This window comes from Hydra vulgaris, chromosome 09 (genome assembly GCF_038396675.1).
Source record: "Hydra vulgaris chromosome 09, alternate assembly HydraT2T_AEP".
NCBI classification, from domain to species: domain Eukaryota; kingdom Metazoa; phylum Cnidaria; class Hydrozoa; order Anthoathecata; family Hydridae; genus Hydra; species Hydra vulgaris.
Window position 1 is genome coordinate 9887858 of NC_088928.1, and position 22143 is coordinate 9910000.

The following is a 22143-nucleotide window of genomic DNA, read 5'->3' on the forward strand; positions in this document are numbered from 1 at the left end:
TTTCTAATTTGAGTACTAAGAGAAGTGAATGTGAACCCAGTTAGTATCAATTGTATTATGCGGCCTTCACACAATGCACTGTTCATTCAAGAATGGTACAAATGCTTCAGGATGGAAGTTGAACAAATTACTGTCTTTGTTGTATAAGATATTCCATGATAGCCTGTCCCATTGTGCTGATTTCGAAAATCTTACTCAAGCTGTTTTAGTCCCTATAAAGTTGCAATTTTTTAAGGAAACTGCAAAATTGTTAAGTTTTTTCTTGTTAGTTTTCCAAACTGACAATCCTATGACACCTCTTCTTGTGGAAACTGTGCAGTGAAAATATCCCAATCGGCTATGACAACTAAACTTATGGGACATGTCAAGGGTGCACATATATTTTAGCAGTCAGAAAAGTCCCTGAAGGCCTCTAAAAACTGACTGTGATACAAAACTGCAAAATTTTAATGAAGAGATCACACCCTTGAAGGTACCATACTTCAGCTTAGGTATGATGCAGATGAGTATGCATTGCAAGTGGAAAAATAGAAAATAATTTTGATAGAAATTAAGTCAAATATTATAAAATCTAATGTGCTAAAGAGGGTTGCCTCTGAAAAGTAGGACTTAATAGAAAAAATTACTGCAGCAAAAAAAGTACTTGTTGACAAGAAAGCTGAGATTTATATTTGAATGTTTAAGTTTTTCAACTGTTTTTTTTTTCTGATTTGATTATTTCTTTTTATGACTGGATAATATGAAATATAAAGTTTAGTTTTTGAAATTCGTTGTGTATTTTAATGATTTTTGATTATTTATTTTCTGTTTCTTAGTCATAAAGTCATCTATTTAGTGCAATGTTAAATTTGATACATTTATAATGCAACTATGAAATTGATTTGTTTCAATTAATATTTTGTATGTGTAGAGACGTTAGATTATTTTAAATAACAGTGTTTGGGCCCTAATTTTATCTTATTTATCTTAGCTAGGCATTATTACAGTTTTTAAATAAAATGAAAATATTTTAGTGCCACTTTGTTTTTAAAAATCCTCCTAAAATCTCCTAAGATTTTTATACTTTTTTTTTCAAGTTTCTTGGTAAATTTCCTTAAAAACCTTAAAAAATCTCCAAAATTATATTAATTTTTTCAAGCAAAAAAAGTGTGGCCACCATGATATATATATACACAAACATGCACACACACACACATATACAGCCTTCGGAATCAGGGTTGGCATTCGGCAACCCTGATTCCGAGGGTTAACAAAAATAAATTGCCAACCTCATTTTTTTTTGTTCAAAAAAAAAAAAATATATATATATATATATATATATAAAATAAGACTGCCTGCCCAAACCAAACCCTCAGTCGATGTAGCTGCACTCCTTAGTAACAGCAGCCTATAAGATAGTCAGTGTAGCAGCAAACTATAAGATAGTCAATGTAGCAACATTCCATAAATAGTATGGTATGGTTGGCCATTTCATTATTATATCAGAAATTTCTTTGATGTTTTTAATCACTATAATTATTTCTCTTCTAATTTGTTAGATCCCAGTTTTCCAGTTAGTCACATACAAATTGGGGAATTGGCAGAGCTGCATAAGAAGTTAACCAAATGGACAATTTTTGTACTTAAACTTTTTTTAATTAAATGATGTATAAAATGTACTAAAACACAGCTCAATTATTGACACAATAATTTATGTAGGTAATAAAGTTCAATAAGCTAAAGAAATATACATTTAGACCTTTTAAATTAAACCTAAATTTGATAAAATATAACATTCAAAAACTCAATGTCAAAGTTTTACTTAAGTAAGTCTAAAGTTGTATACAATAAACCAACTAGAAGGTTTCCTGAAATTTTGTTTTTAAAGTTAGAGCTTTTGTTTTTAAAAATAGAGCTTCAAAGTATGAACAAAACATGTTTTCACTACTAAAGTTTTTATTTTTAGGAAAATCAGAAATTTTATATGACCATGAACCAAAAAGATTTTAAGCTGAAATTTTTAGGAATTGCTTATCTCATTAATAAAAACCAACCCAAAATATCATGAAAGTCTGAGGCAGTCCATGTTAAAATCATAAAATTTTGTTCAATTCAGCATAGAATGACCCATCGTGAAATGCGATGTCTTGGGTTTTTTTGAGCACTTTTTTTTTATTTCTTATGTTGTTGTTTTTTTGCCACTTTATTGGAGTCTTAAAATTAAAAAAAAAAAATTATATTTCATTTGAAAAAAAATATTTATAAACTGTACTTCAAATTTCAAAACTTTAAAAATGATGACAAGTCATTTCAAAAAAGGTTTTAGCAATATTTTATAGTTTACATTCAAAAAGTATAAAGTAGAATTGATAATCTCAAAAGAGAAGAGAAGAACCAAGCTTAAGTTAGCTGAAAGAGAATCTAAATAATGTAAAACTAGACACAAACAAATGCTATCATCCTGCTGAAAAAATAAAGCCTAGAAAAAAGAACAGCATATACAACTTGTAGCCAAAAAAGGTTTAGTTTCTAAATTCAAAAAGTACAGAAAAAAAATGTTTTGGTTTGATCAAATTTTTTTTTTTGATTGGTTTTCACTTATTTTACTGTGGAGTTTCAAAATGGGTTCATAATCGTGCGTTCATTGTATTTCAAAATATATTTATTACACTGGTATTTATATGAAATAAATGTCCAATGGGAACTAATTAAGTTTTTTATTATCATTTTAATCAAGCAGGGAAATTTTTTTTTTTTTTTTTTTTTTCTAATTAGACAGGGAAATCAGTCAAATGTTTTATTTTCTGCAGCTTTAGTTGTTATTTTTTTAACTTGTTACATTTGAATGTATTCTAAAGTACATTGGAAATTAATAAAAGGAAAATTACTATGAAATTTGCTAAATCTTTTGTTATTCCTTCGATTGCTGTAACTACTTTTTATTTGACTTTTTTTTTTTTTACTTTTCGATGATATAAAAAAATATTGATTTCTTTTTAGTGTAATTCAAACAAGTCATGGCAAAAGAAAGGGTTCAAATGAGAGGTACATCCAAATTAAGTTTTTTTATAAAATAAGTAAATTGTCAGTGTTTTAATAAATTATTTTTAAAATAAAGTTTGTTATCGATTTTTTTTATAAATAAAATTTAATAGATTAAATTTCATTTATAAAATTTATAAAAGAATTTTAACTTTTACTTAAACACCTTATACTCAACTGATTATTTTTATTTCTACATCAATAAATTTTATTTCGATGTCAATAAAATATCTGTTAAATTTATAAAATGAATTAAAGTTACAATAAATGGTTAAGTGTTTTAAGTTCCTTTTTTAAGAAAAGCTACTTTTTAAATTAAGTTAAGTCAATGAATTATGAATAAGATTTATAATTTTATATATTAATGAAACTTAAATCTTTAGTTTAAATAAGTTTTTCATTCTCGCCATTTTTCTATATTTTCTTCCTGTTTTTTTTTCCTTTTGGTTTTTCCTCAGTTTTTTCAAAGCATTCTAATTTATACTGTTTTGGTGGATAAAACTGTATATGTTCATCCCATTAGTTTCTTTTTTAATTGAAGATCTTAACCATCAAGATCAGAGTCTTAATGTTTCTCTTTTGAAAAAATCCTTCTGGTTCTTATTGTGAATAAGAAAATTTCCTTAAATGTATTATTCAGTTCTTCAAGAAACTTTCATTTCAAACAGAGATTAGGAACCTTTGCAATTTTCAGATCAAAATTATCCTTATATTTTCAAAAATCACTGTGAGAATTAAACTTAACAACAACAATTTTGATTCAAGAATCAGTATGTAGAGTTAAAGGAATCAGAAATAAAAAAAATATTTAGCACAATAAAGAGAGGCAACTTTTTTGCAGATGCTAACCATTACAATGATATAGTTTTATGAGAGATCAGCAATGAAAGAAGATGTAGAGTAGAGCAAGAGTGATGCTATTCATCAATAATAATCATCAATATCAAAAACAATTTGTTAATTATTAGCAGTAAACAGCTGAGTTTTGGGTCCTTTGACCACTGGTAGCCCTGTTCTGTCACAGAAAAAGATCACACTCATGATCAGCTGTTCTTTTTAGGCGATCTAAAAGTAATGAATGTTCATTTAGACTGCAGTATATGATTGTTTTATCAGCAAATAGTGTCACTTGAGTGTGCGGTAAAATTTCCAAAAAGATCATTAGTATAGATTAGGAACAATACTGGACCATAGATAAAGGATTGTGGTAACCCAGAAGTTACTGGAAACAAAAGATTGGGTTCATCATGAACAAATCTTATCCAGATAAACTATATGAAGAGTTTATGGAGAAGATTGTCTGAATTTATGTTTGCCAATTGTACATTACGCTTTAATTAAGCTGAATACCACACAACATTTTTTTTTAATACATACAGTAGCTTTTTTTATTTGTAGAATTGTTATTTAAGTTTGTATTTTATATTTATTTTTAATTTAGAGTGCTATGATGTAATAATAAACTGTTAAATGCTTAAAAACTGCATAATAACTCCAATTAAAAAAATTAGAATTAAAAAATAACAATTGTAAAGTTGTTTGAAATTTTATTTATACGCATATATGGTAAGTTTGAATTTTCATTTTTGTTGGTGACCACCAGAAAATTGAGTTGATGTTTTTTTCTTATTACTTTCGTACAAATATTTATTGGTTTATGACCCAGGAACTTGTGGTCACAAAAAAGTCATAATTTTTCAATAACTTTTAACTTTTAAACGGATTCAAAGATCTTACTAATGATAACAAGAATTAAATGAAATTTAGAGGTTAAACAATAGTAAGAGATGTCAGAGCAATCTCTAGGTTTTTTAAAAATCAGAGCACTCAGTGGATTCTTACTTGGTTTTAAACAACAAATAGGTGAATACTTAAGTTAATGCTGTAGCCAAATATTGGGTGCTTTGTGAATAAAAGAATAATAGCATTTAACATTATTATCTAAAGATGAAAAAGCTGAATTTAAATTAATTTTACAAAGAGCAAATAGCTCTGTTGAATTTTGTAAAATTCAATGGGTTAAAAGTTACTTTAAAGATCTTGAATATTTGTAAAAGATATAAAAAAAAATAGTTTGACAATAATGTTGGTTTTATACTTAACATTTCAAGGTACTCAAGTCATATCTTTAATTTGTTTGAAAACTTGACTCAATCGTAGATAGTAAATGGTGTTTTAAACAATAAGCTATACAGTTGCTTAAGTTTGTAAGAAAGGGCTCCTTATGTAGTATCAACAAATCACTAACAGGGACACAACTCAAACAATAAAATTAGTACAAAAAGTTACTAAAAGTAGAAACTAAGTAGTTACTAAATAACTTTTTTGTTTCATTTAATGGAATCACTGCTTAGTGATTTGTAAATAGTAAACACTAAATCGGAATTACACTAAGTTCATAGTTTCTCAGATTAGTACAAGGAGTTATTTTACTTCTCTCATTCTTTGATTAGAGGCATTATAGTTAACATAGTAAAATTAAAATCAGTATCTTACCTTTAATAATATTATTGTTTTTATATGTTTTAATTGGTTTACTTGTATTTTTATTTAAATTTTATTAAAATTTAATTTAAAATAGGAAGGTTAATACTAAATTGATATTTATGTTTTGTATATTTACTGTTAAGAATATATTAAGAATAATATTAATTAAAATAATATTCATTAATATTTAACATCTTAAAACTATCATGATTAGAGTATTGTTTATATTTCATTATAGATGTATGAGTAACTTAGCAACTTTAGGCACTATATTTACTGCAATTGTTCCTTTATATTTAAATATTTATATGTTCTTTATTTATTTTAATGTAAAAACAATACAGGTACAATAGCGTTATATAATACAATACACATACAATAGTATTACACAATGTACAATAGTATTGTGCAATACAAAATATATACATAGTTATTACACACTAAAAGTGTTACACAATGCACTTATACACTTTTACAAACACTTTTTTTTTTATAATTCATACCTTTTTTTTAAAAAAAAAAACTAATTTACTCCTAACTTGGCTGCAGGCAACCACTATTTAAAATGACAAATTTATTTAAATCAAAAAGAAATCTTAATTTTCTTTTACATACTTTTTTAACCAATTGTTAAAATCTTGCTGAACCACTTAGATATAACGTCAGTTATGCATATTTCGGACACATTGTTATTTCGGACTTGAAAATCAAATTTTAAGGTTAAAGTTAAAGATTTTAAAAGAATTTTTTTCTTTCAATATTAAGAAGATTATAATCTTTCATAATCTGAAAAAAAAATTATATACTACCATTTTTGAAGCAATATGCATTTAAAGTATTGTAATACATTATGTAAATTTTTCAACTAAAAAATAAGTGACCACAAGTGGCTGCAGTGGCTACAAGCAACCATTAGTGGCTACAGAGGGTACAAGCAACCTTGAGTGAATTTTTTTTTCTTTTTTATTCTAATTGCGGTTTCAAACAAAAGTTAATTTTTTTTTTAACCTTAACCCTTAAACTAAAACTTATTATTTTTAATATTATATTTATATTTTTGCAATTATATTTTTGCAAATTTGGATTCTATTTAATTATATTAAATATGTATGCACATTTAACATATATATATGTGTGTGTGTGTATATATATATATATATATATATATATATATATATATATATATATATATATATATATATATATATATATATATATATATATATATATATATATTGTTAAATGTGCATATATAGAAAGAGAGTACATTGTGAAATTAGAGTTAGACGATGTGTTAATTACATATGCCTTATTTACAAATTAAAAGTATGACAAAGAAGAGAAAATGGCAGCTTTAGCATAATTGGATAAAGTAACATTAAACTAACAACAAGCAGCTCAAAAATATGACATACCAAAATCTGTTTTTAATGACCGTGTAAATGGGAAGCATCCTGGTACAGTAAGTAAAAGAACTATGACTGAAGAGCTTATGTTAGTTGCATATTATGTCCATTATTAAACCACACAAGTTATTCAACCCATGACTTGTGAATGTGGTAAAGTTCATCTACAAGACCCATTAAATTATCAATGGATAGCTTGTGACTGTGGTAAATGGTTTTGTGGTACTTTTTCTTTTTATTAGTTAGATATAATATCAATTTGACTTTACATATTTTTTATTGCAAATGTATGCAATTGTCTGTGATATAAAAGTTTGAAATTAAATTAATTGTTTTATATATAAAAAATAAAACCTGATAAGTAAATGCATGCGCGTGTTTGTGTTTATTTTTTTACTATTGAAAAAAAATTTTTTTGACATCTTTTACTTTTTCTATACATGCATAATGGTATCTGACATAATGGTGTCTGACATAATGGTGTCTGACATAATGGTATCTGACATAATGGTATCTGACATAATGGTATCTGACATAATGGTATCTGACATAATGGTATCTGAATTAACATCCACTGCATGCTATTTCGAATTTTCTTATAGTGTTTTTATAACTAATTTAGTAAATAAAATATTGTTTTTTTTTTTAAAAAATAGTTAAATTTTTATTCAGCTTGTCAAGCCTCACTTGAATATACACAAATATTTTTAAAATCCCAAAAGTTTAAACATTGTAATCTAAATTTAAAGTTAAAAGCGTCTGAAATATGCATAACTCATGTTATAGATGTTTTTTTATAATATATCAATGAGATTATTTTTAAATCTAAATTAAAATTTATTTTTAAAAATACAAAAATCATATTTAACAATGATCATTTTTTGTTGATAATTCAGTGGTATTATTTATTAGTTTGTTTATAAATCCAATTTTATATTAACATTCAATATTTTTTTTAAATCAAGTTTTGTTTTCAATGTTTAAAATAAATTATATACAAAATTAATAATAATTTTTTATTTTTATTTTTTATTTTGTTAGTTTCCATCCTGTCACTAAACAACTTATCACTGAGGCACGTATTGCAAATTCCATGCAGAGAATGAGTCTGGGACAAGATTCAACTGATAAACCTATTCCTTCTCCTAAATCAAACAGGTTTTTATTTAGATCATAGTTATAATGAAAAAAAAATCTTTATTATCTTAACCAAATAATTTTTTTGGCAGTCTTTCTAAAGGGCATGATGAAGGGTTTGAAGAACTTGATGCATTTGAAACAGACAGCGAAAATGAAGATATTGTATTGGACACATCAGCTGATAACAAGTTTGTTTATGTTATATATTATGTTAAATGTTGTCAGATGAACTTATTTATGTGTTTTTTTTGTTGTTGCTAGTGTCTGAAATATTTTATTATCAAGAATTAGTTTTATTATTTGTGTTAGTAACATTAAGATTTAATTACATCGTCTTTGATTTTGTATGATTAATAATAATAAACATTTGTTTTTATATTAATAATTTAATTAGATTATTTAAAATTGTTATCTACCATACAATAAGGCTACTATCCAACTGTTTAATTATTTTTTCTGTTGATGTTTTTTTCTTTAAGAAATACATTATCCTAAATTTGATTGATATTTTTTTAATATCATATAAATTGATTTATTGATTGGGCTTAAATTCTCCAAATTTTTTGATTTTTTTTTTTATAAAAATAGATCTTCACAGTTTCCTCAGTTTTATGTTCATGATGATCTGAAGAAGGAATTTGCTCGAATTGATAATAGCATATTACCAAAGAAGATTGTTAAATCCATGTAAGTCTCTGTTGAATTGATGTTGAATTGATAAATCCATGTAAGTCTCTGTTGAATTGATGTTGAATTGATTAAATCCATGTAAGTCTCTGTTGAATTGATGTTGAATTGATAAATCCATGTAAGTCTCTGTTGAATTGATGTTGAATTGATGAAAGTTTGTTTCTAAACTTATAATGAATTTAAAACAAGTAATTAAATAATTAAACTTTCTTATTATACTTATTTAACTAATTTAAATCAAAAATGATAAAATAAAAATGTAAAGTTTACAATTTAATAGTTATAAAATGTAAGGCACATATAACTTGCAGTTTTAAAAGTTTTTTTTTTAAAAAAAAAAAATTCTATAATTTTTAAGATTCAAGTTTCAAGATTCTTAAATTTGATTAATCTTAATATAAAATATTTTTATAACTACTGTAAAGTTAATTTTAATTTGCTGCTGGTTTTTCTTGCTTTTTTTAAGTTTAAATGGACAAGGTTAAACAGACAGTTTTATTAGAAATTGAACTATAATTTTTCTTCAAGTTCCAACATTTAATCCATTAAACACCACTAAAATATAAAATATATCTTCCTTTTTTCATAATCTTTTTTCACAATATATCTTCCTCTTTTTTACAATACTTTTAAAGCTTAAAAAGAAGTAAACAAATTGTTATTTTTTGCAAATTCTGTCTTAAATTTTATGGGGAGGTGGCGAAACTGTGACAGAAGCGTAATGCTGCCAAATTGTTTTTCAAGAATAGCCTCTTTAATAGCTTGTAAATTAATCAACTGGATTGATCAAACTATCTCAAAAATTTTACATTTATTTTTTAAATATATTTATTTTGTATATCCTCTTACAGGATTTAATTTAAGAATTAAGGTGTATGTAAAAGTGTGTTCCCCCTCTAGAGTTTTTAGGAGGTTACTTTTATTTTAAAAAAGTTTTTTTTCCTTCAAAATTACTAATAAAAATACTCTAAAACTTATTATTTTAAGAAATCAATCTGCCCTTGCACTTGTCTTGTATGAGCCAATAAAGAACACATTGTTAAAGTCATTTGAGCAAAGCCATGAAAAAAAAGATAATGCAAAAAGAAACAATGATGATAAGGTAATTTATTTTTTATTGTTAAGTGTAAAATTATCCTTCCTTTCTTGTTATCATTATTTTAAAACTCAATTTAAAACTCAAATGTGAAATAAAACTGCTGTTTGTAAAAACTTTTTTTTTGTCCTAAAATAATTTAGAGTAGAACAATTAATTGTGAATCTGTGGAAAACTTCATTCCAAAAGTGGAAGGGTAATTATTTAGTCTGTATTAATAATTATGATCATTTTATGAAAAAATGCTGCACACACTTATGTTTAAAATTCATGAAAAAGTTGTAGAACTAAAAGTAGATTTGTAGAAAAATTTGTAAAATTAAAGTTAAAAAAAAAGCTAAAAGCAAAAATTTTTAGAACTAAAAGTAGATTTGCAAGTTTTCTGTGCGGTGTTTTTCTCAAGTTAAGTAATACATTTTCATTTTTTTTATTTGCGTTAGTAACTCCAAAGGGAGTCACCCTTGGAGCTGCTAATGTAAATTAAAAAAAAAACTTAATTTGTTTTTCTTTTTAACTTTTTTTTTTAATTAGTTTTATTTTATTTTCAACTTTGATTTCAAATAGAAGAAAGTATCATTTTAATTATTTAATTTTTTATTTTGTTGGTAAATTTTTAAAATTAATGGATTGAAATAGTTATGATCAAGTTATCCTCAATATTTATAATTTCTAAAATCTTTTAAAGTAATTTTAAAATGATTTTATTTAAATAGTAAAATGTTCTAGTTGAATAAAAATGTTTTAAAGAGTTTGTTTTAATCAAACACAAGATAATTTACAGAATATATTTTAATTAATTAAAGAACATTTTGCAAATTCTATAATTAAAATAAAATAAAAATACTAAAAAATGTAAACAAGGTTCATTAAGCAATTTTGACAATTTATTGTTGAAATCAAAAATTATATAAATATAGTTAGCAATTAAATAAATATAATTAGCAATAATTATTTTATATTCTATTGTTATATTTTGTTAATATGCTTTATTCGCCCAACTTCAGCCTCTTTCCCATCGTCGTAAAGTTGCATCTCTTTCTCTTTTTTACAAATACTATCATGGTTGCTTCTCTCAGGATCTATCAACCAAAACTCATTCTTTTTTGACTCATCACTCAGCAAAGTCATATTCTTTTACTGTATCTGTCCCTGCATGTACTAAAAACTTTTATTCTTCTAGTTTTTTTTCCCCGCATTTCAACCTTTTGGAACTCTATCCCATCTTCATGTTTTCCTGACTCATTCAACCTACAACTTTTCAAGTTTTCTGTCAACCATTTCCGTGCTCTTTAATTCTATTCGTTGTTTTCTAGTAACTACCAACCTGATTCTGGTTGTTTGCAGCCTTGTTAGAAGTCATAACAAACCAAAAAAAAAAAGACTCAGTAAATAATCAAAGAGTTGACCACAATTCTTAAATCTCCCTTACAATAAAGTTTTAAAAAAAACTTTATAACATAAAAATTATAAAACATATTTTTTTTTTAGAATGGAGTTATATTCTATTGAAGATGAAATAATGACTGAATAAGTTTGATATCATTAATGCTGTGTTGATGCTATGAATGAGTTGAAGGTTATCTGGACATCTGCCAATACATTCAAGCTGTATCTGAAAAAATAATCATCAGTTTGAAACATGTGCAATGTGGTTACATTAAAAGTTAGATTTGAATATGCAATGTTTGTCATGTGGTTATATTGAACAATAAAATAGATTGACTTTTTATTTGTTGATGTAAAAATTATCGAGATTTTATTTATAATTTTTTGTTATTTTTGTTCTTTGATATTTTAAAGAATATATTATATAAAATTGCCTAATAAATTGTTATTTATATTTTTTGTTTAAATTTATATAATTTATTATCTTTTCAAATTTTAAACATTTATAAATCTTTCCCTTTTTCATAAAACTATAAATTTTTAAAAATCAAGCTGATTTTTATACAGTAATTTTTATACAGCAACCTGAACAATGATAAACACAATTTAATTGTAAAAATGATTACAAAAAAAAAAATTATCTTGTGAAATTTTAGTTTCAATTAAGTTTTGTAGCAAGTTGACAGGGTGTAAGACAGCCCATAAAAAATCATTTTTTTACCCATGATTTTTGAAAGTGAACTTTTTTATTTTATTTTATCTCTACTAGAAAATTCTAACTTTAAAAAATACTAAATTTAAATACATTACATATAAAAAAATTGATAATAAAAAAAAGATATATATTTTAAATGAGGTAACGAAATTGAATTCTTAATAAAATTTGAAAAAAAAAAAATTTCAATTTTTTAAAATTTTTGAAGTATGAGTATTTTTATGGAAATTATCGCTATTAAATTAGATTTTTACACTATAAATTTTTTTTACACTATAAATTAGTTCATTGCATAAAAATTTTTCAGATTGTTACATAAAAAAGAGATTAAAAAAAAGATGAAAATTATGTATTTGAATTTCAAATGTATTAATAAATTTTATGCAACATTTGTTGCATAAAATTATATATATATATATATATATATATATATATATATATATATATATATATATATATATATATATATATATATATATATATATATATATGTATATATGTATATATATACATATATACATACATTCATACATATAGTCATGATCAAAAGTTTGAAACATTGCATAAAAAAACACAATTTTCATTAAATTGTTCATTTATTTCATCAAAATATATTAGTAACAACGACAGTTGACAAAAGTATCTTTGAAACATTAGTAAATATTTTATGAATTTAATACTTGAGGTTAATACTTAGTATGATGTCCTTTAACATTCAAACATTTTACCTAAGCGGGTAGAAATAGAGTGAATAAGCTTTCTTAAATTCTCAGGAGTCACAAGTTGAGTTTATACCTGCCTAATTTTTTCTGGTAAATCACCTGGAAATGAGAGATTAGTTTCTGAACTTTAAGATTTTTTTTAAGATTTTTTAAGATGATTCCAGCAGTTTTCAATGGGATCGAGGTGAGGTGAGTTACCAGGCCAGGGGCCAATGATCTCAACCCTGTTCTCATGCTTGGCCCTGTGACAGGGTGCTCCGTCATGCTGAAACTTCTGGGTATTCGTGATGTTCATGAATTTTTTAAGTTTGTTTTTAAGTATTTCAAGAAAAATATGGCTATTGATTGTGGTGTTAGGAGTATGGGCAACCATAAACCACCAATTTGATTTGCACCCATATCATGATTTTAGGGCAATGTTTTACAGTACACAAACATTACTAGGGGTTGTATTGTTGGCAAGGCGGGCGTCTAACACTTGTCAAACGAAAACCAAATTGTTCAATAAGTGATTTGTCGCTGAATATTTTATCCTCCCTTCCCTTCAATTTCCGCTTATGGGTGCTTATGGTTAGAAATATCTCAGATAAAATTTCACAAGCACTGGCAAACGGATGTGCTTTCGCATAACGCTGAACACAATTATCTCCCCTTTGAATAGTCACTTTTGGTCGTTCAGTTCTAGCTTCACTTTTAAAATCACCAAATTCTTGATATTGTTTTAATACTTTTATATTGCAGCTATAAGTTACATTAAAACATGCAGCAATAAAAGTCAGGGTCAATCCTTTTACATGAAGAATAACAATCTGTGCTCATTTTTCTGTTGTTAACTCATAAGTTTTTCCCATAATTATTTTTTTATTTTTTGCTAAAATAACAATAAGCTATGACTAAAACAAATTTCTTGGTTTATAACATTTCGCACAAATATAATATTAATACTCAAAATTTGTAAAAATGTTAAAAAAAATTTTTAAACAAATATTTCAAAATTCTGCAAATTTTTAAAATGTTCCAAACTTTTGATCGCGACTGTACATACATACATACACACACACTTTTATTTCTGTACAGTAAAGTTGGCACAATATTATATCATGCTGATACTGATATATTTCAGTTATGGGAATACTAACTTAAGTTGTTAAGAAATTATTTATGCTCATATAATTTAAATTTTGTTTTTAAGAAGTATTTTAAGTTTTAATGAAGCATAACTTTTCATTAATATAAATCAACATAAAACATCAACATAAATTTTCATTTTTTTTATTTTAATAAAAATTTATGTTTAAACTAGGTATGTACAGGGTTTTTAGGAAGAAAAACTCCAGACTCCAGGATTGAGTCATAGATTCCTTATTTTACCTTAACTCTGAGTTCTGAAGCTCCAAATATGCTTAGAAACTTCTGAATTTTGATAAAAATATGATTTTTAAAAACCAGCAATTTATTCTTTTTGAACATAGAGTTACTGATTTTAATAATACTTAAGTGCTTATGTTTGAAATTGATAGTTTCAACAATAAGGTAGGGGTCAGGTGGCAAAAAAGAATCAGTCCTGTTCATGATGTTAAATGGATCCTATATTATAATAGATTAGCCTTGTTGTTTGTAAACTTTGTATAATAAACTTTCTAGTGGTGGTAACATAATCAAATAATTAGTATCTGCGTAACTGATCAACACCAGGAAGGATATTCAGTTGTAAAAAACTTGTTTAAACTCTTCCATAACATTTTTTTTTAATAGAAAAGTGGCATAATGAAACTTGACCGAGCCACCAAAAAGGTTTTGTTTTGTGACATATGTCATAGTTCAAAAGAACATTCAGTTGTAAAACTTTGCTTCATAACACACAAGTATGAAACTGCAGATGCTATACTGCAAAAAAAAAAAAAAAAAAAGAATGTTTGAGCCCTGAATTTTTTTCCTTATGGAATTCATATGTTCCTAAACTTTTTTGGAGTTCCAAAACCTCTAGAGTTTTAGTAAAAACATTAAATAATTTTAAAACAAAGACTTAAAACAATTGAGTTGTTTTTGTGGTTCAGCATTTCTGGTTTGAGCGATATGTTAAAAAAAAAAAAGATAATCTATTAATTGTATACTAGCATTCTTTAAATTTCAACCTTCAATGCAGATTTAAAATAGCTAAATTGATAAATTAAATTGACTTAATAATTGTATGATTGTATTTCATAAGTTACATTTGGTATCAGTTATTTAATTAACATAAATATTTATAGGTAAAAAGAGTTATAGATACAATAGTTTTAGAAATTATACCAGCAGCTATTTATAAGTGCAAAAATGCCATTCTCTTTATCATCTGTTCTGTATCGGAAAAGACTTGTTTTATTAGGAACAGGATGGGGATGTTATAGTGTGTTAAAAAATATTAACAAGAAGATTTATGATGTGATTGTTGTTAGTCCACGAAATCATTTTCTCTTTACACCCTTGTTAAATAGCACAACTGTTGGGACTTTAGAATTTCGAAGCATAATTGAACCGATTCGAAACACTAAGTTTCGGGATGATCATCATTTTCAGTTGGCTGAAGCAATTCACTTAAATCCACATGAAAAATTAGTTGTTTGTAAAGCAGTCTCGTCTGATAAAGAATATACTTTATCATACGATAAAATTGTAATAGGTGTTGGAGCTGTAAGTAATACTTTTGGAATTCCTGATGTCCCAAAGTATGCATATTTTTTGAAAGAAATAGCAGATGCTAGAAAAATACGTAATCAAATCATATCTAATTTTGAGCAAAGTTTATTTCCATATGTAAGCGAAGAGGAAAGATTGTCGCTGTTGCATTTTGTCATTGTTGGTGGTGGTCCAACTGGTATTGAATTTGGAGCTGAGTTGTATGACTTTATAACACATGATGTTGCAAGATTATTTCCGGGAGAAAAGAATGATGTTCATGTAACATTAGGTATTTTTTTTCAACATAAATAAAGGTTAATAATTGGTATAAAAATTAGGTGTAAGTAGGTTAATCTTAAAACTAATAGATTAGAACCAATTAAGTAATCTTTAAAGTTTAAGAACTCTATAATAAATATAAGTTCATGAGTCAGTAAACACTTAAAAATTTAAACTAGGTTTCTTTTTACAATTTACTATTATATTTGAAAGGTTGCTACACACCCTTGAATACATATAGGAATATATCTACATATATATATTCATGTATATGTATACGTATACATGAATTATTATTGTCCGGTGAAAATTTAGCCAACTTACCCCAAAAGTCTTTTTTTCAATAAATAATCTATAGATCCTGAAAAAAGGCAACTATTGAAAAAAAATTTAACATATTTTGATTCAAAATAATATGCAAAAGTACTAATCTTTCTTAGGAAAACTTACTTTTTTTCTTTGCGAGTGTGATTCATATGAATTTCTTATGAGATAAAATAATTGTTGTATTTTGTTTGCCTCTATTTTATGATTTTAATTTATTTTATACTTTCTTTTTAATCAATTTTAACACTTAAAACAAAAAATTACAATAAAATAAAAATATTGATGTTTAATGATCTCAAACTTTTGAGATTATTACACAATTTAAGCAAAAGTAACTATTTTGCTAAAATTTTTAAATAACTATTTTGCTTTAATTCTTATGATCTCTATATTTATTATTTAAGAAAATTTTAACATTTCTAGTTATGTCAAATTCATTTCATTCAAAAAAATTCTTTAGCATTTAATTATCTAATTTTTTTTTCTGACTTAAAAGTCTGGAAAAAAAAAAAAAAGATCGTAACTGCCATTGTGTCAATAAAAAATATTTTGCATTATTAATCATTTTGTATTTTTGCTTATTTGATAATATTTTTGCGTTTTTTTTATACTTATATTGATAGTTTTTTAATAAAAATAGTATTTCCATCTATCAGCTCTCTTTTTAATTGCAATTTTTTTTCGTAAAGAAAAGACCCACTAGGAAAAAAGTAAAGTTTTTAATAAGAAATTAGTAACTTAATCACCAGCTAAGAAAAAAAAACTTTTTCCTTAGTGGGTGTTTAGTTAAAAATAAAAGTATACTATTTTCTTAACAGGTTGTTAAAAGACTATCATTTGTTTTGAGCAATTCAAAATAATATGCTAAATCTGCTGCATGAAGAAGTGAAAAGATTTATTGAGAGTTAAAAGGAAAATATAAAAATTTATATTGCGTTTTATTAAAAGATTATGCTTAAATATAATTTTTTTTTAAATCATTGTTTTTATTTGTGGATAATCAGGCTTCATAACAATATTATCTTATAAAATATTGTGTAAACTCATAAAAGCTATAAAAGAGTGTAATACATAAAGTGTTATGGCTATAAAAAAATTTGATCGTTTTCTTTTCAATGTTTTACTTTTCTGCCAATCAGTTTTGGTTGGCAACCTTTAAATAATTATTTTAAGCGCTAGTGTCATCTTTGTTCATGTCAGAATATCACTCTGTAACTGTAGATCTCAATGCAATTTTTAATGCATTTTCACTTATTTATTGGATTTTAAAAAAATAATTTTTTTTAGTTGAAGGAGGGAGTTTTTAATTTTTTTTTTTTAAGGGGGGAGGGTTATAAAAAATAATATTTTTTTTTTTAGTTGAAGGTGATTCAATATTACCTTCATTCGACCAGCGACTACGTAAATTTGCTGAGAGAAAAATTACACAAAGAGAAAATTTTCACTTAATCAAAGATTTTGTTGTGGAAGTTGGTGAGAACTATGTGAAGTTGAAATCAGGAAAAGTTCTTTTAACTAAGCTTGTAGTGTGGTCAACTGGTCTTGGTCCCAGAAAGTTTATAGGTAATAGAATGTTTTTGTGTTGGTTTAACTTAAAAATAAATTCCTAAAAACATAAAATATTCATTAAATTATGTTTTTTGTTTTAGAAATTAAATTATGTAATACATTGATTTTACTTAGAAAGTTTAGACCTACCCAAAGGTAAATCAAAACAACTCAAGGTAGATGATCATCTTCGTGTAGTTGGTTATGACAGTATATTTGCAATAGGTGATTGTTCATACATAGATGGATCTCCTTTACCAAGCACTGCTCAAGTGGCTGAAAGACAAGGTTTGCTTTAATATTGGTTTGTTTTATAATATTTAGTATAAATATTTTAAATATGTTTTCTTGTATTTATTTTGTTAAAAGTTTTAAAAATAATTAAAAAATTTCTATAACTCTTTTTTATGAATTGTATATAAATAATTAAAAAATAGTATATAAAAAATATATTTATAAAATTTTTCTATGTTTAAAGAAACATAAGAAATTTTTTATTTACATCTTTTGCTTTTTGGCCAGATATATATATATATATATATATATATATATATATATATATATATATATATATCAGGGTATCGAAATTTTATCTGTTATTAATGTAAAAACTCCAGTGGGATTATGGTAATTTTTTGTTTTCAAAATTTTTACTGTTGGAAATAAATAAGCATAATCATTTTCCATTGTAATAACATATATGTATAATAAAGAATGTTTTCTATGTTTTACAATGCTTTTTTTTCTAAATCTTACAATTTTTGAAATACAGTTGATGCAAATAAAGGTCAGCAGAGCAAAGACTACTTTTACAAAATAAGCTTAAGTCTTGAGTATGGATAATAAACTACACTTTTATTATTTTTTTTAAAGTCTTTTGTTTTATTTGTTAAAATTGTTGTTAAAAGTTATTTGTTAAGGTTGTTTGAACTTTAAATTGTGAAACAAAGCCACTGTTTAAACTCAAATAAGAATTTTTAGAAAAATATGATTATAAATTTCCAGTTTTCCTAGAACTGATTATTCATATTTTATATCAAGGTCAAAATCAAAAGTTTTTGAAAAGTTTTGGAGGCCAAAATCAAAAATTTTTGAAAGTTTTACTTGTCTGCAAAGAAACATGATCTTTTACATAAAAAATTTGTATAAAACATTGAGTGCTGCCAAATTGGATTTGATTATTTTCATTTTAAATCTAAAATCAATAACTATACTTTTCAGCATGTTTTTCGTTAAAAATTTTTTTTTTGTAAAATGGTGAGATTATTCATAAAATAAACACAATTGTTAAAATAATAAAGAAATATTAAATATGTCATTGAATTTCAAAGCGTATTTTATTTATTGTGTACAGGGATGCGGAGTCCCAAAAAGGACTCCGGATTTGAAAGTCACAAAAAGATTACTTTATCCTAGTTTTTGGTATCCAGAAGCTCTAAATATATAAATAAGTTTATGGACTACTAATAGGAAAAAAATTACTAATAGGAAAAAAATTACTTTTAGGTTAGAGGTTAGAAAAATTACTTTTAGGTTAGAGTCTTTTAGGTTAAAGGAATAATCATTTTTTGAACCCGGAGTCTTTAAGTATAATGGCGGCAAGGACTCTGGGCTTAAAAACAATAAGTTTCAAGTCATTAAATCTCATGAATTTTTTTCTTATAGCAGATCATAAGTCAACAAACATGTTTAGAGCTTCTGGAAACTACAGACTTGAAAAAAGTAGAGATATAAAGCCGGAGTCCTTTTGGGACTCAGCATCCCTGATTGTGTATGAAAGACCGACATGAAGTTAAGTAATACCTTGGGTGTCCAATAACTGTACTATTTACCCTACAATCAGCGAATTACTGCTCCTTATTTATATTATCAACAATTTTTCTGTGATTTTTAACCACATTAAAAATTTTGTTTCGTACGGCTTCATCCTAAATATAAAAAATATTTTTTCGATCTGTTTTAAATGTTTTGTTTGTAATTATTTTTTTAAATAACTTGTTAAATAGTTTTCTGGTATACCTTTGTTAGTATTTGAGGGTAATCAGAACGCAACTTGATTCCTCTTTCAGCCCTGTCAAAAGTTACCTTTTGACGGGGCTGAGAGAGGAAAGAGTTTTGACAAGTAGCTTCATCTTCAAATAGTTAGCATTCTCATACCATTCTTATGAAGGAGTTTTAAGCCATTTTGCATCATCTTTTAAGTTGTGAAAAATGAACCAAGACTTTTTTCCTTTAAAAGTAAAAAAAAATTTTAATTTAATGGTTGGTTTAAATTAAGAGTTGCTTTACCACAATTGATACCAAGTGGTTTTCTGTAATCTAACTTTTTTTTTTTGCAATTTTTTCTTTACCAACTGGGGAAGGTTTATTTGAAAATAAACTTAATACAGACACCTGTTTGGTTAGATACCAAAAGTGTCTGTTTAAAACTTGTTGGGCTTTTTCAGCAGCAACTGAAGTTTGGTATATCTTTAAGAGTTTCTAGGTCGTTAAATAACTTTAAATCATTAGTTGGTGTGTCACTAGCTTTGGATCTAACCAATCTTTAATCAGTTCTAAAACATGATAATGGCATGCAAGGCAAAAGAAGAGTTTTTATAGACTTGCTTTCCTCAAGAAGTGCTGCCACTCCATTTCTCACTCCATTATTACACGCCATTGTATCAAAAACTTGGATAACAATATTTTCTATAAGATCCCACTTATCTAAATCTAAATCCATTACAGATAGAAACTCCTGTTGCAGGCTAGGTTTAATAGATAAAATTTTACCTTCTGGGCAGTTTAGAAAACCACTTACTAAAACAGTTAAATACTCAAACTTTTTACCAGATATTTGCTTCATGAGTTTCCTATGTCAGCAAAGTTAAATAATCTGATTTAACTTGGTTAAATAATTATTTTTGTGATTAAACTTTGAAATTATATTTCTTGACATAATTTGCTTATTTTGCTTACATGCTCTTCTAATTGAAATGGGGATGTCTTTAACACCACCACTCTAACACCACCTATAAAAAATATTTTAAAATTTCTTATACTTAGCAAAAATAAAATTTATTTAACAACAAATACCTAGAACCATCTATTTATTTTTCTTTTGTATAAGAGATGTTATTTTTTAAATGAATTTTTTTAGACTAATAAAAATAGTAACACTTAATATATGTTGATTGATTTTTTTCTTTGAAACAAATGCAAAAGTTAGAGTAGCTGTAGAATCAATTTTTTATTCAACACTTCAACTAGTTTTATAATATAAATGTATATAGCTAAGACTATTTAAAAATTGTAAGCTTTCTTATAAAAAAAAAATTAATTAAATTAATTAAATTAAATTAAAATTAATTAAATATTATTATACTTTATTGTTATTTTAAATGGTGGTTATTTTTAATAATTCACTAAAATATATGTGAAGTTAGGAATATTATTAAGTGTTGCCTTATTCAGTAATTGAAGCATATTTTTTTAGGAATAAACAGCCATTGCATTGCAAAATCTTTATGTGGTAAAATTAAACAAAGCATCATAACTTTTATTTGTTTACATAAAAATGCATTTGAAATACGCCATTATTCATAAGTATTTAACCAAACAAATTAAAAAATGGAGCAGATGCAATGGAAGTTTAGTGTTAATGTTGTTATTCAAATAATTCAAACTTAAAATGAAATTCGGCAGAACTTAGAGATGTACTGCATAAATACTTTTATAACAAAAAATGCTTCTTATAGTAAAAGGAACAATATTTGATGCAGCCATAAATAAAATTGATTTTTTGAAAAATTTATGTGATTATGTGGCCTAATATATACACTACCGGTCAAAAGTTTGGGTTCGCATGTTAGATTTAATAAAATTTAATTTAATAAAAAAAATAAAGATTTTTCTCATTATAGGTATTTATTTATACTGTTTATAAAAAAACAATCATATTTCTAGCAAAATAGGAAATTATTTTGAACATCATGCAGTATATTTTCACGTTTTGGATCACATTGTTTTATCACACGTTTATCAAATAAACTGTGAACAATGATTTCCTCAGAAAATTTTGAACTTTGATTCATCAGTGAACAAGACTTATGACCATTGTTATATTTTGTAATCTTAATGTTTTGTTGCATATCTGAATCATTTAACTTTATTTAGCTTGCGTAGTAACGGTTTTTTAACAGCAATGCTTCCTTTCAAACCATAATTGCTAAGACACTGTTTTACAGTTGAAACAGATACTGGTGTTTCTTGCATGGAATTAGGTTCTTGGCAAATTTCGGTAGCAATTCGAGTACAATTTCTTTTACTGTGGATATAGATAAATTTGGCTTAGTAATTCAGCATTGCTATAGGTCTCCCTGAACAATGGTAACTTTGGTTACATCCAGTTTCATGTTTTCTTTACAACGCTAGTTTCATGTTTTCTTTACAACGCTTTACAAAAATAGTTTTTAAATCAATTTTTTGTGTTGAATAACCTTCCTTAATAATAAAAATTTCCCTATTTTTTGTGCACTTAGCACTACTTTTTTACCCATTTTTCTTCAATCAAAACATAAAATACATATTTGTTTTTAAATTTTAAAACTAGGACAAAATACTTTAAATTCCCCTCTGCTCATAATATTTATTTTATGAATGTTACAATAACAACAAAAACAATGT

At 25.3% G+C, this 22143-nt stretch overlaps 2 protein-coding genes across 3 annotated transcripts in view; both read left to right on the top strand.

Annotated features, from left to right (window-relative positions):
* LOC100201987 (uncharacterized) overlaps window positions 1-11668 on the top strand; it is a 33733-nt gene extending 22065 nt beyond the window's left edge. The window contains exons 2-8 of one of the 2 annotated variants that reach the window (XM_065804675.1): window positions 2980-3024; window positions 7956-8072; window positions 8144-8242; window positions 8643-8741; window positions 9732-9846; window positions 9984-10036; window positions 11329-11668. In XM_065804675.1, coding sequence (XP_065660747.1) covers window positions 2980-3024; window positions 7956-8072; window positions 8144-8242; window positions 8643-8741; window positions 9732-9846; window positions 9984-10036; window positions 11329-11371 — 571 coding nt within the window. In that variant the 3' untranslated portion in view covers window positions 11372-11668. The remainder of the gene's footprint in view (window positions 1-2979; window positions 3025-7955; window positions 8073-8143; window positions 8243-8642; window positions 8742-9731; window positions 9847-9983; window positions 10037-11328) is intronic. The other variant, XM_065804676.1, reaches the window with a different exon arrangement.
* A 3214-nt stretch (window positions 11669-14882) lies between these two features.
* LOC100210639 (probable NADH dehydrogenase) overlaps window positions 14883-22143 on the top strand; it is a 9681-nt gene continuing 2420 nt past the window's right edge. The window contains exons 1-3 of the mRNA XM_065804677.1: window positions 14883-15613; window positions 17290-17493; window positions 17614-17766. Of these exons, the coding sequence (XP_065660749.1) occupies window positions 14980-15613; window positions 17290-17493; window positions 17614-17766 (991 nt within the window). The 5' untranslated portion in view covers window positions 14883-14979. The remainder of the gene's footprint in view (window positions 15614-17289; window positions 17494-17613; window positions 17767-22143) is intronic.